Here is a 24,194-nt window from a genome sequence, read left to right as displayed (position 1 = left end):
ATCTTATTGATTCTGTACATCTATCTGTGGTGCTAAAATGGTATCTGGACTTCGAAAGGAAACACCTAGCTATGATATAGATGGCAATTATATACACGGAACTAGGTTTGGGATTGCCTCTGGAATAGGTGACAGAAATTAAATTATTGTTTCTTCATATCCATAAAACCGTTTCATTCCCCCCCCCCTTATTCCATTGCTGCTAATGTCTTGTCGTATGCAAACACTAGTGTCCAAATGGTGTAAGAAATAAAAAATAGTAAAGAAGTCTTAATATAAGTGTCGAACCACAGACTATGAGAACAGTCAGAATTATTCCACATACTCTTGAAAGTGGAATTAACTTGTCATGATGTAGAATAAAAAATATAATAAACTTTTAAGGATTCAAAATAAAGCTTTTCTTTTCCACTGTCTCATGGAAAATTGACATAATTCACTACCAGTTGAGAAATGCGTGTGGCGACCCGACAGAAAATAAACAGTTTCATTTCTTTTATGTTTGCCCATTTAACATATATCAGATATGGGCTCTTTCAAAAACTGAGGATATCTAACAAAAGCAACCTTGATGTCCTACTACATGACTACCGCGTGTTGCTCAGATCTAAATATTGATGAAAACACAGAGATAAACAAACTAGTACGCATTATATTCATAAGATAAGATAAGAAATTATTTTGATTCGGCATAAGTACAAATAAGTAACACAAGCTCTAAGGAGCTTTTGACCGATTATAAAAACATATAAATAACATAAAAACAGTGCATTTAGACATATAAAACAACCTGTAATACAAAGTTGAAATCTCACATACATATAGCATGCAATAAAAATAAGCAACACATTTTCGAATGAAGTAAAAACATGCTAGACCAGAGCAATCAAAAATAGCATAAATAATAAAGCATTATGGTGACATCCCATTAGTCCGACAACCATTATTCCGACAGCCCATTACTCCAACAGCCCACTATTCCGACAACCCATTACTCCGACAGCCCATTATTCCGACAGCTCATTATTCCGACAATGCATTTTTCTTATATATGTATGGATACATTTTCTCTAAAAAGACCAACTTCTTTCTCTATAATATTTGTGGTTGTCCGTTTTGATTCCAATTATTCTTTCCATGCGGGATATTTGTCTCAGTATATTGGAGTTGATACACATGATTATTGCAACCGCTCAGTCCTTACCCACGTCCATTTTTCGTTTTACGTGTCTGGGTATTTTATTTGTCTTTATATTTCGTCGTTTGTGTACGTGTCAACTGTCAGTCTGTGCTGATCTTGATCGCTGTATTTTTGTGTGTCTTGATCTACCTTCTTTCACTAGATCTTCGGTTTCCCCCTTTCGCGTATCAGGGGAGTGAGGTTTCATCAGTATTAACTGTATCAGTGTTGGATAACACTATATATAGCTTCCTGCCCCCTTTTGGTCGCAACACTTTCTTCCCCTTGTATCTGGCACTCATCAGAGTTTTATTTAAATTAATTTTGTCGCAGAAATAAGGGACTAATGTAATGTCAGTCAAAATGAGAAAAACAAGGAGACAAATACATGTCCAGATCCTTAAAAATAAGATGACAAATAGGACGAAATATATATGTGCTCAGAAAAGATGAGCAATACGGTATCATGTTCGGGAATGTGAATCCACGAAATACGGAGACAGTAGGCTACACAGCACTTCCAATAGCAATCGATCAGACATAGTCTGAAAGATGACACTCAATATATTTGTAGGGATACCGATTTTATATCCCGAGCTTATTTTAAAATCTAGAAAAATATGCCTCTTTTAAAATGGTTGGTGGAGATGCAGGAGTCAGCAGGACTGGTGATTTACAACAAAACTTATTACGGAAAACAAATAAGACGGACATGAACATTTCGGCAACTTCTATCTAAATATTCATAAGGAAAAGTGATATCGGGTTAGTGACTGTATATGACATAGAAATATACAGTCAACGCATTTTGACTTCTCAAATAGAACGAGTGCAGTATATATAAAAGCCAATAACAACTAGTAAAAAATCTAAGACAATGTCACGGTGACATTCTTGTCCCGCTTGTTTCTTTGTGAAATTGTCTAAATAAATTGTAAAAACTTAGTACATTATGTGTTTTGTGGCAACTTGACATTTATTTTTTATTTAAAGATTGTTTTCAAGAAGAAAAATATTTAGATATCATTGATTTTAAGAAAGGTAACCAGTACTTACCCATTACATGAAAAATTGAAAATGCCAGATACTCATAAAATCGTATTGTACAGCTGATCAAGTTGAGGATGAACGTCATTTTGCAATCGAATGCGCACTTCCTAATAGTTTGAGGGAGGAACTCTTTCAGCATATTTCTAGCACATGTCATAACTTTAAAAAGTTAGATAAATATGATAAATCTTCGATGTTAACACAAGAAAACTTTACTATTAGGGGGGGGGGGGGGGGGGGGAATGATGATTATATTGTTAGTTTTGAATTATGTAGTACATGTCTTGATACTGACTGTTATTTGATATTAATGTGATAGTTTTTTCTATTTTGTCATTGGCTCCGATTGTGACTGAGGCTTATGGTGCTATAAAGATTATTATATCATAGTAGTATTGTAATGTCTTAATAATAAATTGAGAATAGAAATGGGGAATGTGTCAAAGAGACAACAACCCGACCATAGAACAGACAACAACAGAAGGTCACCACTAGGTCTTAAATGCAGCGAGAAATTCTCGCACCCGGAGGCGTCCTTCAGCTGGCCCCTTAATAAATATATATACTAGTTCAGTGATAATGAACGCCATACTAAACTCCAAATTATACACAAGAAACTAAAATTAAAAATAATACAAGACTAACAAAGGCCAGAGGCTCCTGACTTGGGACAGGCGCAAAAATGCGGCGGGGTTAAACATGTTTATGAGATCTCAACCCTCCCCCTATACCTTTAGACAATGTAGAAAAGTAAATGAATACGCACATTAAAATTCAGTTCAAGAGAACAAGTCTGATGTCAGAAGATGTTACAAAAGAAAATAAACAAAATGACAAAAATACATAAATAACAACAGACTACTACTACATATTATTGTGAGGCAGGCAGTCAAAAGCCTTAGACTTATGTACTGGTTTTTATCAAGAGCTTCAAGCGAGTCTTCTAACACTCTGAGAAGTGTGGTCTGACATCCATGTCCACCTCTAAATGCACACAAAAATGGATTAAATATTCTATTAAAATAATCAGTTAATTGAATTTCATATTTTTTCAAAGATTTTAGAAAATATGGGTAAGACACTAACTGGTATATAATTTGTTTTTAATAATGTGTCACTCTTTTTATGAAGGGGGGGTCACTTGGGCTTCTTTAAGTTTATCAGGGAAACAGTTATTTTCAATTGACAAATTTACAAGAGTTTTCAGCTGTGGTGCAATATAAGATTTACAATTTTTTACTATTTTTGCTGGAATATCATCAGCTCCTGTAGCCTTCTTTATTGTTCATTTTATTTTGAAAAAATCTTCATTATCTTTAGATACTTTTTTAAATTCAAAATCAGGATCATGCTTTCTGTTATTTAAATTTCTTTTATACTTGGGTGATTCGAGGGGTCATATACCACATCTGCAGAGGCGGATTTAGGGGGGGGGGCAGGGGGGCCCCCTTTTTGGGAAAAAAATTGGTTGCTTATATAGGGAATCACTGAAGCGTGACCGGAGAGGGCCCCCTCTTAGGCAGTCAGTGGGCCCCCACTTATGAAAATTTCTGGGTCCGCCAGTGATCTGCTCCAATTTTGTCTGCTACTGTGGCATGTGTGGAGAAAAAATTATTAAATACATTTGAAACTTCATTTGAACAATTTACAATTTTGTCATTTTCACATAATAAAATTTTTTGCTCTCCACAGATCCCCTTTTTTGAGAAAAATGGTTTGACTGTTTTCCAAAAATCGCAAGATTTTGACCCACCAGAGCAACGTTCTAAAAAGTATACTTGTTACCAAATTTCTTTGTTTTCTAAATTTCTCCCAATTTTTGTCACTCCGATTTTGAGTATATTGTGAATAAAGCATTTGTTTCTATATATGGCCCCTCATGAACCTGAAAGATTTTTATACTATCTGATTTCAAATATTTTATGCCAAGTTGAAAATGAGTCTATAATCATAGTGTACTTTGTACCCGCACTCTTTATGAAATAATAATAATACCTGTGTCAAAAAAAAAAACCAGGAAATTGATAGTCTTTGTAGCAAGATGGTTTGCTAATTTACTTACGTTTTGCCGGAGACGTATTCCGTATATAGACATAGGAAAATGTGTACATGTATATATATGTCTCTGCCGTCTGGTATTACAAAACAAGGGGCATTCTAACATGACGTCCTTCAAACGCTTTGAGTACACACCCGTGGTAAAATATGAATATATTGCCAGTGCTGTTCCGATTGTACTCCCACGTCATATGCTTTTTTATGAATGAGATACCCGACGTCATAGAACAATGACGTTAGAATGTAAGCATTTTACGGGAAAATACACGCTTGTGAATCCGAAAATCATCACAAGGAAACATACACAAATGATGCTAAAATGTGGCAAAAGCCCTTTATTGTACATCATATAAGACATATAAATAAATTATCATTCAAATTCATCCAAAACTGTCTAAATACATTATTTTAAATAGTTTAAGCATGTCACTAATGCAGTTTGCTCCGTTCTTTTACGCTAGTTTATTAGTGCGTTTATTTATGGGAACGGCAAATATTTGCCTACACCTAGAGCGCTTCGATCCAAAAGAATTGCCGTATGTGTCCTATCAGAATCGAAATAATTCATGGGGGCTTGAATATATCTAGATTTTACCACGGGTTGTCCCTTTATGCCGATATTTTACCCCTCGCTATCGCTCAGGGGTAAAATATTTGTCATAAAGGGCCAACCCGTGGTAAAATCACGATATATTCAAGCCCCCATGAATTATTTCTTAAATAATTCTGATCATTTATACAAATAGAACAACTTTGTTGCAATTGTGAATGAGTAAATAAATCTGATAAGATTCCTATGAATATGTCATATACACAATTTTTGAAATAAAATATGTTTAAAATTGTAATGAATAAAATTAATTAACGTCCGTTGTTCTTCTGTTATGCTGTTTTCTTTTTGGGTCTATTTGTACGTCTAATTGATTCTATGAAGATACATACTTCTTAAGTGACGACGTCTGTACACCGGAAACTTAAGATGAAAGCAAAAGACCAAAAAATCGAGGTAGCGTCATGTCTGACCAACACAATTTATGAACTATCGTTTTGACAGTCTATACATGCTAAAACTATATAGTAAAGGGTTAGTATAGAAAAGCATATTTTTGTTCATCTGATGAGTTAAGCCTTTTTCAACAGATTTTTATAGTTCGTTCTTATGTTGTACTGTTATACCACTGTCCCAGGTTAGGGGGAGGGTTGGGATCCCGCTAACATGTTTAACCCCGCCACATTATTTATGTATGTGCCTGTCCCAAGTCAGGAGCCTGTAATTCAGTGGTTGTCGTTTGTTTATGTGTTACATATTTGTTTTTTGTTCATTTTTTTCATAAATAAGGCCGTTAGTTTTCTCGTTTGAATTGTTTTATATTTGTCTTATCGGGGCCTATTATAGCTGACTATGCGGTATGGGCTTTGCTCATTGTTGAAGGTCGTACAGTGACCTATAGTTGTTTATGTCTGTGTCTTTTTGGTCTTTTGTGGATAGTTGTCTCATTGGCAATCATACCACATCTTCTTTTTTATATTAGCTTTGAACTTGCTTTATTGTTTTATTTTAAAGACAGTGTCTACGAGACCCCATATGCGGGGATAAGTACACAGGCTGGAAGGCTTCCCAGAAACAACAAAATATAGCCTTGCCAGACATCATAATTATTTGGACTATGGCAGGGGGTAAGTCTACTGACTTGTTTTCATCTAAGACCCATGGCAAGATGTTATCGAGTTCATTAACCCTGATTACTGGCTAGAAATTTACCAACATCCACATTAGTAAGAAACGTAAATGGTTGCTAGATTTATACTGGTTTTGCATACAATTAGTCAAACCAATATATTCTTGGTGTTGGGGTCTTGACCGTTTAGTTTAAACAGGTTTATTTATAGTGGATTGGGAAACAAGTTATTACAACCAGAGACATAAGTCTCTGTTGCAACTTACATCAATTCCTTTCCACTTTACGGGTGCAAGTGCTGACTTGTAGCGGCATACTAGCATCTGAGCATGCTCTTTTTCGAAATCTACAAGGATTTTACTTGAATTGCAAGAGATAGTGCTCTCTCTTAACACAGGTCAGCCATTTATTGTTACCTTCCAACGGACTATCATCGTTTCTCAAGACCATACTTGTGACTGTCAAGGGAGAGCAGAACATTCAATCCCTGAAATTTTCTCATTGGAACAGTTATCAATGCACCAACCTCATGCCTTGGCAAAATTTATAGGTAACAAGTCATGCAAGTGAGAAAAATATATCGACACAGAGATATTGAATAATGGTACAAATTAATAAACTAAGCTTTCGCTTGAACCAGTATTTCTATCTTTCATTTATAGAAAAAATCTTACCTAGACTGTTTTCTTGGCCGAGCCATGATGAAATAACCAACCCAACAGTGAGCAGGGCGCTTATGTAAATGCTCTTTTGTTCCGACGTTGGAAAGTTCCGGGCGGAAAGAACTAACTAGCCGAAAAGTTCCAGAGGAACTTATTACCTACATGTAGTTACTTTGTTCTTCCTCTGGTTTAAAAGTTCCACCGGAACAAAGTGACTAGTTGAAAAGTTCCAACGGAACATATCAACTAGTTAAAAAGTTCCTTTTTTGCCAAATTAGTCAAAACCGGAACATGCGGAACTAACAAACTAACCTCAAAGTTCCTCTTTGTCAAATTAGTCATAACCAGAACCAACAAACTAGCCAAAAAGTTCCAACAGAACTTATCAACCAGTCACAAAGTTCCATTTGGAGAATTGATGCAAAGTAAAATAACAGAATAAGTTATAATTTATTCATACCCGTAGCCAGGGGGGTTTGGCGGACAAACCCCCCTTGAAAACAAATAAGCACTGTTAAAGTCAATGTTCTGTTTGGAATTGTGACTGTTAAAGTCCAGTTTGTGAGTCCATATAACCCCCCCTTGGAAATTCCTTGCTACGGGCCTCAGTTATTGTTATACATTAACCTGAAATTGATATTTTTAAAAGTATCCACATGAGGAGGGGGGTATTCTTCCATCTCTTCAGAGTACTATATGAATACTAAATTTGCATGATAATGCAACTTACATTGTATTCCGTTTTATGTGAGCTATGAAATACAACTTAAATTTTGCTACATGTAACTAGTTGCTCTGTTCAGCCAGAACTATTCATTTAGCTACATCATGTACATTGTTCTAGCTACTTTTTCCGGAACTTTTCGACTGCATTCGGAATAAAACAACTAGTTGGAAAGTTCCATCGGAATGAAATAACTAGTTGAAAGTTCCGCTGGAACAAAGTAACTGACGGAACACAGTGGCTGTTACACTTCCACCTACTTCATGGGAAAGTGAGTTGGGGATGTTTTGAAACACAACTACACTGTCACAATTATTTTAGTTATAGAACTTAAATAAAAGTTTGTTGCTTAGTTATCACGTTGATTCTGTTAACTTACTGTTTTATATATACGTCTTGGAATATTAAAACGGAGGGAATGTGACAACATTAATTTATGTCGTCTCAACAAATACTTTGTTATGCTGAGGACAACACATGCTTTGCAAGTCTTGAAAGCCTCCCAGGTGGAAAATACCTTGGGTTATACATAAGAATGATTAGCAAGGCGAGAACGTATAAACCAGACCACAGCAAAAGCTTCCAGATCTGTTGGATTCCTACATAGGAACCTCAGGAGTTGTCCTCAGGAAGTTAAAAGCCAAGCCTACACAACTTTAGTGAGGCCTGTCCTCGAGTATGCCAGTGCTACATGGGATCCCTACCATCAACAGCAAATCATGTTAAATTTTTCATATTAAATGGACAAATATGGCAGGATTTTCACCTCAAAAACTAGTCTGTGTACAGACTTACCTGTGCAGTTTGAAAAGTTTTAAGGCCTGACATCCACCATGTCCACTAGATATATAAAGTTAAAAATGCATTATGCATATCAGAATGATGATATAGCTTTTAGATTTTGATGGGCATTTTTTTCCCTTCCTGCAGAAGCTGTAAAAATAAACAAACACCTGAATAGCATTTGACATGTTTGATACTGTCCACTCAGGTTCTACCTTTAACTAACCAACATGACCAATACATGTAGATGTGTAGATCTACAATGTATATCTGTTGTCCATGCCAATCAAGAACAATCAATAAAATCATGACAATACAAACCTGTTTTTACCTGAGAAGGAGCATCTCAAAGTGTATACCAACTTTGTTAATTTTTACACATTCTGCATGAAGGGAAAAAATGCACATTTTTACACATTCTGCATGAAGGGAAAAAATGCACATCAAAATCCAAAAACTATTTCATCTTTCTGATATGCAACTAGAGATAGGCCATTTTGTACATACATACCAACATGACCAAGGGAAACTTTGTGCAAAGCATTATTATTTTCTGTTTTATTGCATTTAATAGAAAAAGTGGACTTTGTGACAAAACAAAAAATCCACAGCCTTTAATACAGAGATTTTTGTTATAAAATTTTAAACATAGATTACTCACTTACTTTTCTATGATGTGGTAGTGTTTATTTTTTACAAAAAGTTCTAAACAATCTTTAAGTTCCAAAAAACCTCGTGCTGATTCCCTAGCGTTGAGTGCACCCTGAAATATATTTATATTTGTTTTCAGCAATAACTAAATTAATACACTTGTTTTAAGGAAATCATTGCTAGCAATGCATGCAATAATCCTCTATCTATCAACCAGGGGTACTACTTATACAAGTTATTTTTATTTACTTGAAGAAGTAAATAAAAATATACATACATACATGTAAGTCAATTATAATGTTTGAATAATCTCCCCTTAGTTTTCGCAAAATTTACTTATTCTAGTAAAAACAATTTACAATCCCACCAAAATTCTCAAGTTTTGAGATGTAAAATCATGCCTTTAATGATTTTTCCCAGGTTAGCTCATAATTTTTCGATTAGAGTACAATGTTTCATCTCATTAATTCAACAAAGAAACTGATTGCACAAAGATCTTAAAAGTACAAAATGAAGTATTTGCCGAAAGCCTTCAAAAATTGCTCCTTTGGGGCTTGTAAATAACCAGTGTTCTAAAGATAACAGACAAATGGGATTTTCATTGTCCATGAAATTACACTTAAAAATGATTAGTAAAGACATCTGCAATGGGCAGACAAATCAAAATTCTATTAGAGCAACGAAATCCTGAGAATTTTAGAAATGATGATAAGATGAATTTTTAACATACAAGTAAAAAAATCTGAAAGTCTAAGGGACATAACCATGATAACTTAGTTAATTTTTTTACCTTTACATGTATAGAAGTAAATAAAATTCACTTGTATAAATATCCTACAAATATACTTATAAATATTTAATTTATGTATATATTATATATTTTTTACTTCTTCAAGTAAATAAAAATTACTTGTACAAGTAGTACCCCTGACTGTCAATCAAGTACCAAATTGCCAAATATGAGAGTACAATGGGAAAGAATGAGAATTTACTATAAAATTTCCATATATATATATATATATATTTAACATTGATTCAACACAAAGGTACAATTTGTACATCATCCTTAAAACACTTTGAACTCTTGTCTATTCATGTCATATAAATTATAATACATAATACATGTAATAATTGCCATTAGTTATTAAAATGATACAGAAATAAGTCAAAAGCAAATTGAAAATTGGTTTGACCAAATTGTTAGTTAACTAGTATCATGAGTATAGTCTGAAATTCTGAATGATGTTTTCTGTTTAAATTGTATAGAATAATATAACATGTTACATACTACAGATTAACATGATTATTAATGTATTTTTAAATAGGTGCTGAAACATGGAAGGCAGCTTTACCATTCCTAGTCATGCAGAGGACCTGACGAAATGTATGTATGAACTACAGCAGGATGGGACATTCTGTGATGCCGGCCTCGAATGTAAAGATGGCGTCATATTTGTTCATAAACTTGTTCTTATGGCATGTAGAAGTCCATATTTAAGGAATCAATTGATGTGTGAAAGTCAAGGTGAAAGAGTTTATGTCAGTCTTAAGAATTATTCATTAAAAACAGTTTGCCGTTTGGTGCAGACCCTATATACAGGACAGTTAAATATTTCTCAAGAGAATGAAGTAGATTTTAGACATTTGTGTGAGACGATAGAGCTTGACAATATAAAATCTGCTGCTGAAAATTTTATTCAGCAGGACCAAATTATTTATGAGGTGGAAAGCGTAAACCAATTTCGTGCTGTTCAAGTTGAAGAGGAAATAATAGAATCCCAGGATGGGATCACAGCACTGGTGGCATCTGTCAATCATGGACCAGATGACAACTTAGTTGACAGTACAAACACCGTTGATAATGGAGAGGATCTCAACAATGACAGCAGTGATGTAAAAGTTGGTGGTGATACAGTTAAAAGAAATCAAGATTCAGAAGGAGAAAGGGAGACCAACAAATCTTTGGATCCACCAACCATGGCCACAGGAAGAGAAACCAGAAGCAACAAAAGAAGAAAAATTTTCCATAATGAGAACCCTTCACAAGCAAATGACAATGCCACATCATCTAATATGGCTGAGATATTGACCATTGCAAAACAGTTGTCTGGAATAGATGAAGCCCAGCCATCTAAATCTGCTTCTTCTTATCTAGATCAAACTAAATCCAGTTTATGTTCTCTATGTACAAAAGAATTTGTCAATAAAGGGGAAAATGTAACAGATCCAGGCAAACCAGTTTGTACAGAATGTATGGTTTTATTTAGTGGAGAAACCAATGATGACCAAGAGATGGGAACTAAGTCAGACCAAACACAAAGTGACAACAGTGAAGATGGTGGAGGAGACAGCAAAAAGGTACTAGTAATGATAAACTTCTTCATATACAATTTCAATATGACCACAAAAAACTGTGTTCTTACAATGCTCTCATGTCATTCATGTCGTTGTCTGAAGACACATATGGTTTCCCAATAATAACTTTAGTTAAAGCGAATGGGTCTCTATTTAAGTTTACCAGCAGATTCTTGCAATAAAATAAGTTATCAGTTTGGTCTATCATCATGTTCACAGGAAATAAATACACTGAATGTACATGATGTATTGTAAGATAATTCTACAGAAGGGAATCTAAAAACAAAAAATAAATAAAAGTTGCCATGGTTATTCAGTGATCGGGAAGGACGTGCGCCCTGCGCCTTTAGCGCATATTGACTAGAAATGGCGCATACAGTGACACATGTAAGCGCCCACGTGGCGCACGATATTTTTCACTTGGTTTCCAAACATTTAGATATCGTCAAATGAATTTCCCATTGTGTTCCGTGCCGCCATGTGTGTGTACACAACTATGTAATGTTCCTCCAATAATAGGAGCACCTATATATTTTTGGGACGTCTCGGGTGTTTCCCCATGATAATAGATTTCCTATTGTAATAATAGAACCATGCGGTCTAACTGATAACCCGAAAAACGTAATTAACCATCATTCATGATATATTTTTTTTATAAACAACTTTAAATTTGTGAAATTTGGCTATATATATATATAGCTAGTACAGACGAGATTTAACTCTAATAATAATCTCATTTAGTTTAGCTCGATATTATTTCGATTGAAGAACCCCAAAGACTTTTTAGGAATATAGTTTTTGTCTCCATAAAAGACGCTTAACTGTCCTTGTCATTGTTTTGGTCTTTGGCTCGTTTTGACATTTTGTAAACATGACTTCAGCGATTTGTTGTTTTGTTCTATGAATTAATGGTACTCTATACTGTTATTCTTGTCACTGTGTTGAAGTTATAATAATACAAGAAGTGCAGAGGAAATGCCTGAAATGTCCTCTGATAAGGAACGTCTGGAATAAGTATGGTATCGACGAAGACCCAAATTTAATGTACAAAAAAAAACCAACATGAACATGAACAAGGCAACAGAACCAGTTTAAACATTGTAACTAAAGGTTAACTTAAATATTGTTTGGGTTGGAAGAATTTATTGTATATTCATTGAAATTGAAATTACAAAATTACACAGGAACAATATCCATGATTTTATTTAAAATCATAAAGGTATTAAAGTACCAACACCTCTTTACCAAAATATACTGATATTTTTTTTTTTTTACAGAAGTCAATTCAAATGGCCCACTCATTTGACAACATGGCCCATTATTTTTTTAAATGGCCCATTGAATTTATTTTTGAGGGGCCCTGGGCCCATAGTGAAAAAAACCTTCCAGATCACTGGTTATTGGAAGTTTTCATCTGATATGCAATTAAATTAATTCATACATAATTTATCCACATGTAATCTATGTAACATTTACCAGTATATATCTGTTCATCAATTAATTAATATAGGTCTTTTCATGTTCTGAATTAGCATGATTAGTTAACATGGTAAAAGATGAAATTAAATGCTCTCCCTGACACCTTAATGTCTCTGCATTGCTTAGTGTAAAGTTAAACAGTCTGCATTGTAATGACTGTCACCCACAAGTCCCATGCCCTGGACTAGTATCATTTTATTGGGACTAGTCAATCTTTCCTAAACTTTGTTTAGACCCATAAACATGTATATTATATAAGACATGTTGGGCTATTTAAATAAATGATGCCTTCTTCTTTGAACCATTGGCAGTCTCTTGTGTGATACTATATGTGATATTTTTATGTCAGATAATGTATTATGATAAGTTAGTTCTTAATACCATGACTACCAAAGATGGTAGCTGTATGTGCTATGAATAAAAAATTATGTCCAAAAATGTCTTTCACTGTTTTCATTATTTTTTTATGAGATTGTAAATTTAGAATTGATATCACTACTGATTTTCTAACATTCTTTATTTAAACAGCCTTATCAGTCAGGGGACTTACTCAAATAAGTGATTTTAATTTTAAATCACTTATTTGAGTAGCAAATTTGAGGTTTTGTCACAAATTGGGATTTTGTATTTTTTTCAAAATTTTAAACACATAGGTTTAAATAATGTATTTTAATTAGTAAAATTTAAAAAAAAATGAACTTCTTGCTTCTTTTAAGTAGCAAGGTTTATGCCTTTGATGCTATCATTTAGTTGAAAATTCTATTTTAGTTGAAAAAATGCTATAATAATGGCTTAACATAATGAACTGATACTTTCTTAAAAGATTTTTCCCAGCAGTGGGAGTATTTTTCCTGTGAAGTTCAAGGTTTCATCTTTCAAATTATGTAATAAAATTCTACTGTTCCGCGATAAAAATTTAACTGTTCGGGGCTGTTGAAATTAGTGGGGGTTATTAAAAGAATGATACTTAAAGAAGTGATTTTTGGAAAGGAAATTGAGGTCTGATACTTAAAAACAAGTGATTTTTATGTCATTATCCTAGATTCAGTACAAGGTCATCACCTGAAATGACCTGGTCATCCTAGACAACACAGATGTTGGTTCTGATAAGTTTAGAAACATAATTAGTCCCTGGATCATTAGTATTCTATATTTAAAGCTACAATAAAATTAAATCACTTCTTCTAGTGATTAATTTGTACTACTTAAATAGGTGATTATTAAAGAAAGACAACTCTAACTTCCAACCTTTATGGAAATAATGTTACTTGAATCAGTGATTTAGAAAATCACTTATTTAAGTAAGTCCCCTGACTGCTTATAGTAAGTGAAAAATATGTCAGATGGTTAACGAAAGCATCAAAAACATATGTTTGTATTTTTTAAATGAAGAAAGCTTAAAATTGACTGAAGCAATTGGTGTGGAATTTTCTGAGGATGTAATGAGATCATATATGTTTGATTTCTTGTAATTTTTATATAAAGTTTAAGGTTTTGCAAAGAGATATAAAAACTTTTGTTATATAATATTAAAAAATACACTAAAAATTGGTGAAATTTACGTATTTAAAATAAAACACCATTATATGAAGGAAAAAAAGGCAGAAAATTCAACTGATACCTGCCTTTTTTATGCCCCACCTACGATAGTAGAGGGGCATTATGTTTTCTGGTCTGTGCGTCCGTTCGTTCGTTCGTCCGTCCGTCCGTCCGTCTGTCCCGCTTCAGGTTAAAGTTGAAGTCCAATCAACTTCAAACTTGGTACACATGTTCCCTATGATATGATCTTTCTAATTTTAATGCCAAATTAGAGATTTTACCCCAATTTCACGGTCCACTGAACATAGAAAATAATAGTGCGAGTGGGGCATTCGTGTACTGAGGACACATTCTTGTTTCCTTCATAAAAAGGGATTTTTTTTAAATGAAGAAAGCTAATTAGTTAGTAATTATTCAGATTAGAACACGGGTATGTTTATATAACAATTATCAGCCTTTTCATTTCTAAAAGGCCAAAAATTAAATATTGTTTGTTTCCCCTCACACGACCGACCTGGTAAAATCACCACGACCCAAAAATTTTTATTGGCCATTCTTGTCCACTATTTTTTTTTTTTTTTTGCTATGTTGGTTATTGGTGTTATCTTTCCAATGCTGTAGTCAACGAGCGTTGGTTTTTGGTGATACCTTTCTGATGCTTAAGTCAACGAGTGCTTTTAATCAAGGTATTTTTGCAAAGAAGCGTCTACATGATTCAGAATCAAGGAAACAAACAAAATGCTCTGCCACACGATTTGTTTGTGTGCAAGGGTGATCTTTTTTAAAAATGAAATAAACCTGAAGCATCTTTCAACCCGCTGAGTGCATCTTGATTTGCTTTGTGTCTAACCTCTGTTCCTGTTTAAAGGATAAAATCTTTTAAGACTTTGAGTAAAAATGGTCTGAATCATGCTTTAAAATCTATCTACTTTGTCTTTGAACAGGTTGGGCACCAAGTCAGGAAATGTGGGGTACATGTATTCCCTGCTTTCTGGGAACGTCCCTGTTTTCTGTTGTAAAAAAAACCAGTTTAAATGGGATTTCCTTTTTCAATTTATGGCATGAAAATTACAAAAGGGCACGTTTTAACGTTATAACTGCATCAGTAGAATTCGTAAATACTTATTAAAAGTATTTTAGGAAATACAAAACATGAATATAAAGTGAAGCCTTGTTTCTTCTAGAACTCGAAAAAAACATACAAATCTTTGTTTAGGAATCAATTGACCAAGCTGCATGATCCAGGTGTAACTGAACATAACTAAATTATGTTCACTTCTATTTAAAATGTTTATTCATTGAATTTTAATTCCCAAGTGATTAACATACATGTATCTTTTTGTCATCTCATAATTGATGATCAAGGTATGAATTGGTGAACAAAGGAATTGTTTTGTTGTGAGTTATGCATCAAATTAGACTTGAAATAAGCTAGATTTTTCTAAAAAAAACACTTGCTATCATTAAGCATTGTTATCACAAGTAGAATGTGTGCTTTTGTAGATTTCATTACATTAAATGAATAGGAAAATAAGGAGATCCCTAGCCTGTTTACTGTTTTTTTTTTAACACCAGAAAACTGGGGTGTACACTGAATTAGAATACCGGGAATACCCCACTTTTCTTGACTTGAGCCTTACCTGTTGAATTTTATACAAATTCAATATAGAAAACCATATCAAGGAATAAAATAAAATAATTTGCCTACCTACCTACCCATACCCTAACAACCTCAGTCGGGTAAGGGGAAACAAAAATATTTTTAATGTTGGCCTAACATCATGAACATGTATAAGTGTTAATGACATGACCCTGTAGGGTGTTTATTTAGTAAATGTGATTGTATTTCTATTTGAATTTACCACACTGCAATAAAATGTATTTTTTTGCAAAGTATGAATTATTGAAACAAAGCTAGGAAATTTTAAAATAAGGTATCCTAAAATGTGCAAATTTTGTATTTTGCCTACATAGTGGAGAAGAGAATAAAAGAAAATTTTAGCAATGACTCCCAATGGTTATCTGTATAAAATGTATATATTTAGCTATAACACTTTGAAACTACCAAAAGTCTGACTCTTTTGTGTTGAAATAAGCTTAAAAAATCATATTGCCCAGTAATACCTGTTTTAGGGAGTATTGCCCAGCCCGGGAAAACACTGGTTTTCCCACCTGGGTTTTCCTGGGCGGGTAATACTTTGCCAACTCTGTGTTTGTCACACTTAGGCATCATATATTTTCTAATAGCCCTCTAACAATTGTCTTAGTGCTGTTGTTACAAGAGAAATGGCAGAATATTTATTATCTTGGGACACTTGAACATGTTGTCTGAATTTGAAAAAAAAAATTACATGTTTTATAATCTTAAATAATCATGTCCAGTAATGAGTTTGTATGCGCTAGACTTGTCTTCATCAATCTGTCTATGGTATTTCATGCTTGAATTGTTTAAAATGGTCATTTTGTGGAAGATTTTTGTTTGTACATGTATTTAACATTGTTTAAAAATGTAAATAGATACACATGTTTACAAAAATGTGTAAGAACATGATAAAATTTGTATGTTGTAATGTATGTAATAATTTAAGATATACAAAGCGTTTGAAGGACGTCATGTTAGAATTTAAGATATACATGTAGTCTAAATTGTATAACATGTATAAATGTAGATTTAAATAATAAAGTGCATTTGAAATTCTGAATGAAAAACAAAGAATTTCAATCTGATTATAGGATAGTGTTGCTTTGGAAGAGGAATGTTTAAAGAAGACTTGTGAAGAAGGATCACCACTTCCAGAAGAAGCTGATAGTGAACCATTACCATGGTTACAAGATAAGGTAGACGTTGATGGATGTGAAAAAAATGTAATTTCTGACAGAAAGCTTAGATATAAGAGCCAATCAGATAAAGGAAAGACAGAAACAGGTGAGACCATTCAAGAAAAGATGTGGCATTGTAAAAAGTGTGAATTTTCAACATGTGATAAGAAGGAACATGAGAGACACAGAAAACGTCACACTTATATCGAAAGAAAAAATAGAATATCTAAACTATGTAAACCTCCAAAATATTCATGTGATGAGTGTAGAAATGAATACAAAACTAAATGTGGTTTGATTCATCATAAAAAAATAGCGCATTCAAATAAGCCTATATTGAGATGTTTGCTGACAGGATGTAAAACACGTTTTGTGGAAGAATCTGCCTTACAAAAGCATATGGTATGGCACAATTGTCAAGGTGTTCTGAAGTGTAGAAAATGTGCAAAGGTATTTGTTCTTAAGGGTGCATTAGAAAGACACGAGGATTATTGTATCAAAAGAGTAATGTTCAGATGTGATATTTGTAATAAAGTGTATAAAGGCCAAAAAGATCTTGCTGACCATGTGAGAAAATTACATGGTAAAGTTAAAGGCTTCAAATATTGGAAATCTGTACACTTAGAACAACATGACCAAGAGCATGATTATAACGATGCAGTCACCTACAGTGAAGCACAAGTACCTAGTAAGATAGAAGGAATAAATATAAATGATAAAACAACTAAGCCTGAAGGTGATGTTGATAATGTTGACGAATTTGTAAAAGAGATGAATTCAATAATACTCTCCCAGAAGAATAAAAAAAAATTAAGCCAGACTAAAGACGTTTACAGATGTACGAAATGTGATTTCGCAACAGATGATAAGAGAAAATATAACAGTCATAGAGGGCACCATAATTACGAAATTCACAAGCAAAGAAGTGCAGAACCTCAAACATATACTTGTGATAAGTGTAAAAAAGAGTATAAAACTTCAGTTGCTTTGAAAAGTCATACAAAAAAAGTTCATACCGGTACTGTAATATTTGAATGCCCACAGAAAGGTTGTTTTAAACATTTTACAAATCAACACACGTTAAAGGACCATGTATTAGAGTATGAAGAATCTGGTTTATTCAAATGTGTAAAGTGTGCAAAATCATTTATTACTAAGCATAGCTTAAAAGAACATGAGGATAGCTGCACTCCTAATAGAATAGTACCATGTGATACTGCTCCTGAAAATAGTGGTGAAATCATTTCTGGTGATGATTGTGATGATGATAATGATGATGATGAGGATGAGGAGGATGATGACGATGATGATGATATTGAGAATATTGTTAAAACGTTAAATAAAGCCATTAATAAGAAAAGTGTACAGAAGAAAGTTTTTAAATGTAAAAGATGTAATTTTTCAGCAAAAGATAAAAAGTATTATTCAAAGCATTTGGATCACCACATGTATTTAGATAGGAAGCAGAGAACAGGTGTTTCTGTACCGAAGATGTATATTTGTAGTTATTGTGGATTGACATTCAGGTCCAAATCAGGATTGAGTAGACATGAGCTCAATTATCATTCAGACCAATTTTTAAGATGCAAGGTTGAATCATGCAGATGTGTTTATAAGGAAAAACAGCAGTTAAAAGAACACACATTGAAGCATAAACATAGCGGTCTTTTAAAATGCACAAAATGTGACAAGAAATATGTTGATAAAAGTAGGCTAACGCGACATGAAGACTCCTGCATAAGGAATATGACTACATATGAACAGGCTCAGTGCCACATATCCGAAAAGCAGTTTTTGTCATCAGAAAATGAAGAAGACAATGAGTCCGATGGGAGTAAAGAGTCCGACATGACCTCTTGCAGTGAAGAGGATGCTAACATTAACACTGAATGAATCTTCCACTGGTATATGGCAAAATGAATATATTAGTGACTACGTAGTGACATTGATCAGTATAAATAATATGTAGATGTTTTAGACCATTTAAGTATTTTGACCATACGTGTATGACCTTGACCATATTGGTATATACTCGTTTGGTTATTAAAAGGCCAGACAACACGATAATTCAGACCTTGTAGGTATTTTGTGTCCTTGTCTTGTGTGTATACCAGGTTATATTAAGTTTGGACTTACTTTTGATAAAAGAGTTCTGACATGTTGTCAAAGTTAAGTTACATACTTTAGTGTTATGCGGAATAGCTACATGTATATGGTAGCAATAAACAGTTAGGAAATGTTTTAAATTAGCACTCATAAATTTAACCATCCACTTTTCATTGCTTTCTTGCAATATTAAGCTAACTGTTTTGTGTCATATAACATGTATAATGTGGATATGTATGTAATCAGAATCTCCCTTAAATCGAATATTCGGTAAATAAAATGGTAAAATATAATTTCTTTTAGTTGTACCCATGACAAAAATCTGCATTTATTTGCTATGAAATATTTCAAAAAGAGGGGAAAAGCTGTCACATACTTCCTAAAAGTTTGGCTAGAAGTAAAAGTTCAAAAGTTTCGAATAATTCTCCAGAAAATATTTCAATAGTTTTAAAATTTATATTATAAATTTACACACTGCAGTTATTCATAGATAAATCAAAAAATGTATTGTACCCTTACATCCAATCACAGCGTTCCTAATTTGACTTCCTTCACCTGTCTTGGGTACACAAAAGGCCAACCTAATGCTGGGAAAATGTAATACCTATAGTACTTGGTGGGGTTCGTGTTGCTTATTCTTTAGTTATCTAGGTTGCAGGGATGGGGTCGATTACTTTAAAAAATGTAATCGATTGACTTACAATTACTTTGCTAATAAAATGTAATCGATTACATTACAAATTCAATTACACCCTATTTCATATGTAATCCATTACATTAGATTATTTTTCTTTGAAGTAATCATGATTACTTTAGATTACTTAATATGATTACATTGTATATTGCAATATCAAAGTTTTTTTTATAACTTTATATCCTCACAAAAAAGCTACTTTTGGTGATTTTTTGAAAGACCTTAATTTATTCATCTTATTTAAAAGAATTTATAGACAAGTACAGTGTAACATGTGTAATTTGATAAAATACCTATAGACAAGTGTCCTTTCTCCATGTTAAAGATATAACTTTATTTTACTCTACAAATTTTAACCAAGAGCCTAATTAACAAAAAACCTGAAGAAATAAGGAAAAATTAATTAAGTATGGTTTTATTGTCTGTTGGGACATAATTGGCACATCCATTAATGTTTTTACAGGTGTTAATCCCTTCTTAAATTTTTTTTTAACAATCAATAGGTGAGCTTGGGTATTAAAATTTTATTGTCATATAACAATTTCAATAAAGTTAAAAGTGGTTGATTGTCATTTTTTGTTTGAAAATATTTAATACTTGATCTTATCAATAATTACTAGAATTATTGTCAGGTGAAAGCACAAAACAGCGTTTTAACTTAGGAAAGTATATACATTTCTCTTTAAATTAAAAACAATTTATTGTAATAAAAGGTATTTTGTATTCATGAAACTTCTGACGTCACCTTTTGTTTGTAATATTATGCCATATGTATATACTGTACATGTACTTGTTTATACTGATGAGCCATAAGGGACCCCCCTAAGGCTTAAAGTTAATAAAGAATAAAAAACTAGAAAGCACATATTATACACGAATTTATGCAAAACAAAGTTTATTCAATTTGTCAATAAATGAAATCTGGGTTTAACTTCCATTTTGAATAAAGTGGGCTCAAATACATGTATTTATGTCAACCATCAAAGTCAAATTGGAACTAAATGTTTTCTGCATTTGAATTTCAATGTAGTTTAACAGTTATGTAAAATATTGGATAAACTTATATGAAATTGGAGTTAATATCAGAAGTTTTCAAACAAGGAAAAAAAGCTTTCAAGGCATATTCTTGTGTCATAATTAAGAGCTCAATCTCACAACAAAATATTGGAGAGGCAATTTCCTTTAGTTAACTGTTAACAAAATAAAACATTTGGTTATACAAATTTTTTATATATAAAAAAGAAGATGTGAGATGATTGCCAATAAGACAACTGACCACAAGAGACCAAAATGACACAGACATTAACAATATATACTTAGATGATACAATTTATCACATTAAACAAAGTCCCATCGTTGTAAATACTAGTTTTATGATTTTCATTCAAGCTTTACATTTTCTTATTTTCATCTTGTCTATCAAAAACTATTTTCATATATATATACAAGATTTGTAATCAGCAAGTAATCATATGAATGTAATCTTAAAGTAATCTAAAAGTTATCATGATTACACCTGTTTTTTGCAATGTAATCGATTACATTATGATTTCTTGTAATCAGAAATGGCATGATTACTGATTACATAGGATTACACTGCAAAATGTAATCGATTACAGCTGATTACGATTACTGATTACGATTACCCCATGCCTGCTATGTTGTGTCATGTGTACTATTGTTTGTCTGTTTGTCTTTTTCATTTTTAGCCATGGTATTGTCAGTTTATTTTTTCAATTTATGAGTTTGACTGTCCCTCTGGTATCTTTCGTCCATCTTTTATAGGAAGGACAATTGTTAAAAGATAAAATGGTAAATTAAGATAGTTGACTGATAACTCCACTGACTTAAATCATTGTTTATTGAGCGTATTTCTTAACAATGCAATAACCGCTTTTAAGAATTCATTGTTATTTAAATTGAAAAAAACAATCGTTGAAAGATGGACTGAAGATACCGGAGAGTCATTCAAACTCTAGATCGAAAATAGACTGACAACGCCATGGCTAAGAAAAAAAAAACAGATAAACAAAAGAACAACACAAGACACAACATAAAAGTTAAAGACTAAGCAACATGAACACCACCAAAAAATGGGGGTGATCGTAGGTGCTCAGGAATGGTAAGTAAATCTTGCGCCATATGTGACACCCGTCTTATTGCTCATGTTATTACAAATCCGGTAAAAATTTAATTTCTAAAACGTAAGCTCTGCAGGTATTAATTGAATTTGAAATTCTAAATGAAAAACCAAGAATTTCAATCTGCTTATAGGATAGTGTTGATTTGGAGGAATGTTTAAAGAAGACTTGTGAAGAAAGATCGCCACTTCCATATATCATTTCCTTAGAAGAAGATGACTGTGATCCATTACAATGGTTACAAGAACAGATAGAAGTTGATGGATGTGAAATAAATGAAATCTCTGACAGAAAGCTTAGAAATAAGAGCCAATCAGAAAAAGGAGAGAAGGGATCAGGTGAGACCAATCAAGAAAAGGTGTGGCATTGTAAAAAGTGTGAATTTTCAACAGGTGATAAGAAGGAACATAAGAGACACTATAAACGTCACCAGTACATCGAACGAAAACTCAGAATGTCTAACTTATGTAAACCTCCAAAATATTCATGTGATGAATGTGGAAATGAATATAAAACAGAAAATGGGTTGGTTATACATAGAAAATTAGCACATTCGGATAAGCCTATATTGAGATGTGTACTTAGAGGGTGTAAATCACGTTTTGTAGAAGAATCTGCTCTACAAAAACATTTGTTATGGCACAAATCACAAGGTGTCCTGAAATGTAGGAAATGTGCACAGGTATTTGTACAAAAGGGTGCACTGAAAAGACACGAGGATTATTGTGTCAAAAGATTAAGGTTTCAATGTGAAATTTGTAAAAAAATATATAAAGCCCAAAGAAATCTTTCTGAACACATGAGTAAAATTCATTGTGAGGGGGGTAAAGGCTTCAATTATAGGGAATCTTTACAATTTAGTAATAATATCAACAGTGCGACTTATGGAGTTAATCAGAATAAAGGCGCAAGTTTAACAGTCGGGAATATAAGTTTAGAAACCACGATGGAAGAGTTTAATTCTGATAATGTTGAGGAATTTGTTGAAGGGATGAATTCAATTTTACTCGCTCAACAGAATGAAAAAAAATTAAGACAGACTCAAGACGTTTATCGTTGTTTACATTGTGAGTTCTCAACAGAAGATAAGACACAGTATACTAAACATAGAAAACACCATGATTACTTAAAACTAAAGCAAAAGCAAAAGAGTGCAGAACCACAACCTCGTTCCTGTGATAAATGTGAAACAGATCATAAAACTACGCTTTCCTCGAAAGTTCATACGGAAAAAGTACATTCTTTGGTATTTGAATGCCCCGAGAAAGGTTGTTTTAAATGCTTTCCGGATGAACACCAGTTAAACGAACATTTATTAAATCATGAAGAAATCATTTTAATAAAATGTGGGAAGTGTGAAAAATCCTTTGATTCACAACATGATTTGAACAAACATGATGCTATCTGCATTCCTATAAAAACAGTACAATGTGATACTGCTTCCAAAAACGATGAAACAGGTAATGGTGAAGTTGATAATGATGACATAGATGGTAATGATGATGATAATGATGGTGGTGGGGGTGATGATATTGAGGGTATTGTTAAAACGTTGAATAAGGCTATTGATAAGCAAAAGAAGTCGAATGTTTATAAATGTAAGAAATGTAAATTTTCAACAAAAGATTCTAAGGAGAATGAAAGGCATAGACGCCGCCATCGTTATTTAAAAGACATGGAAACACAGAAACACAATTGTAGATATTGTGGATTGACCTTCAGGACCATACCAGAACTGAGTAAACATGAGGTCACCTTTCATTCGGATCAATTTTATAAATGCAAGGCGAAATCCTGCACAAGTGTATTTAAGTATAAACTACAGTTAGAACAACACATGTCAAAGCATAAAAATATGGGTCTCTTGAAATGCAAGAATTGCAAAAAGAAATTTGTTTTTAAAGATAAGCTAACACCACATGAAGATAAATGCATAAGGAATATGACAGCAAACGAACACTGTCACTTATGCGGAAAACAGTTTGGGAGCAAATCAGGTTTGTTAAGGCACATGAAGAAACATAATGATGGAGTGCGTGATTGCTTTAGTGGAAGAAACATTGACAGTATTAGAAATCTTAATCAGCATACAAAATGTCATAATGATCCTATGCTTGAACGATTTTGTGAAAAAGAGGTATCCGAAGGGAGTGATGATAGTACAGATTCAAATTCAGATGGAATGGACACATCTTAAAGTGCAAGTGCATAGTATAATTTGAAAAAGTACTACAAAAAAAGCAAAAGGTACTTGAATAATGGAATTGAAGAAT

The 24,194-nt window shown here is 33.0% G+C and overlaps 1 protein-coding gene across 2 annotated transcripts; it reads left to right on the top strand.

Moving 5' to 3' along the window:
• Positions 1–5,262: 5,262 nt before the first annotated feature.
• On the top strand, positions 5,263–24,136 carry LOC139527923 (zinc finger protein 595-like). 2 transcript variants are annotated; one of them, XM_071323601.1, is made up of 3 exons: positions 5,263–5,372; positions 10,113–11,145; positions 22,055–24,136. In XM_071323601.1, the coding sequence occupies exons 2-3, from the start codon at positions 10,123–10,125 to the stop codon at positions 24,116–24,118; spliced, it is 3,087 nt and encodes a 1,028-aa protein (XP_071179702.1). In that variant the 5' UTR covers positions 5,263–5,372; positions 10,113–10,122; the 3' UTR covers positions 24,119–24,136. The 2 variants fall into 2 exon arrangements, with proteins under 2 accessions (XP_071179702.1, XP_071179703.1); XM_071323602.1 differs by lacking the exon at positions 22,055–24,136 and adding an exon at positions 16,894–20,650.
• Positions 24,137–24,194: the final 58 nt, after the last annotated feature.

This window comes from Mytilus edulis, chromosome 6 (assembly GCF_963676685.1).
Source record: "Mytilus edulis chromosome 6, xbMytEdul2.2, whole genome shotgun sequence".
NCBI lineage: Eukaryota > Metazoa > Mollusca > Bivalvia > Mytilida > Mytilidae > Mytilus > Mytilus edulis.
This window is presented reverse-complemented; position numbering and strand designations above follow the sequence as displayed.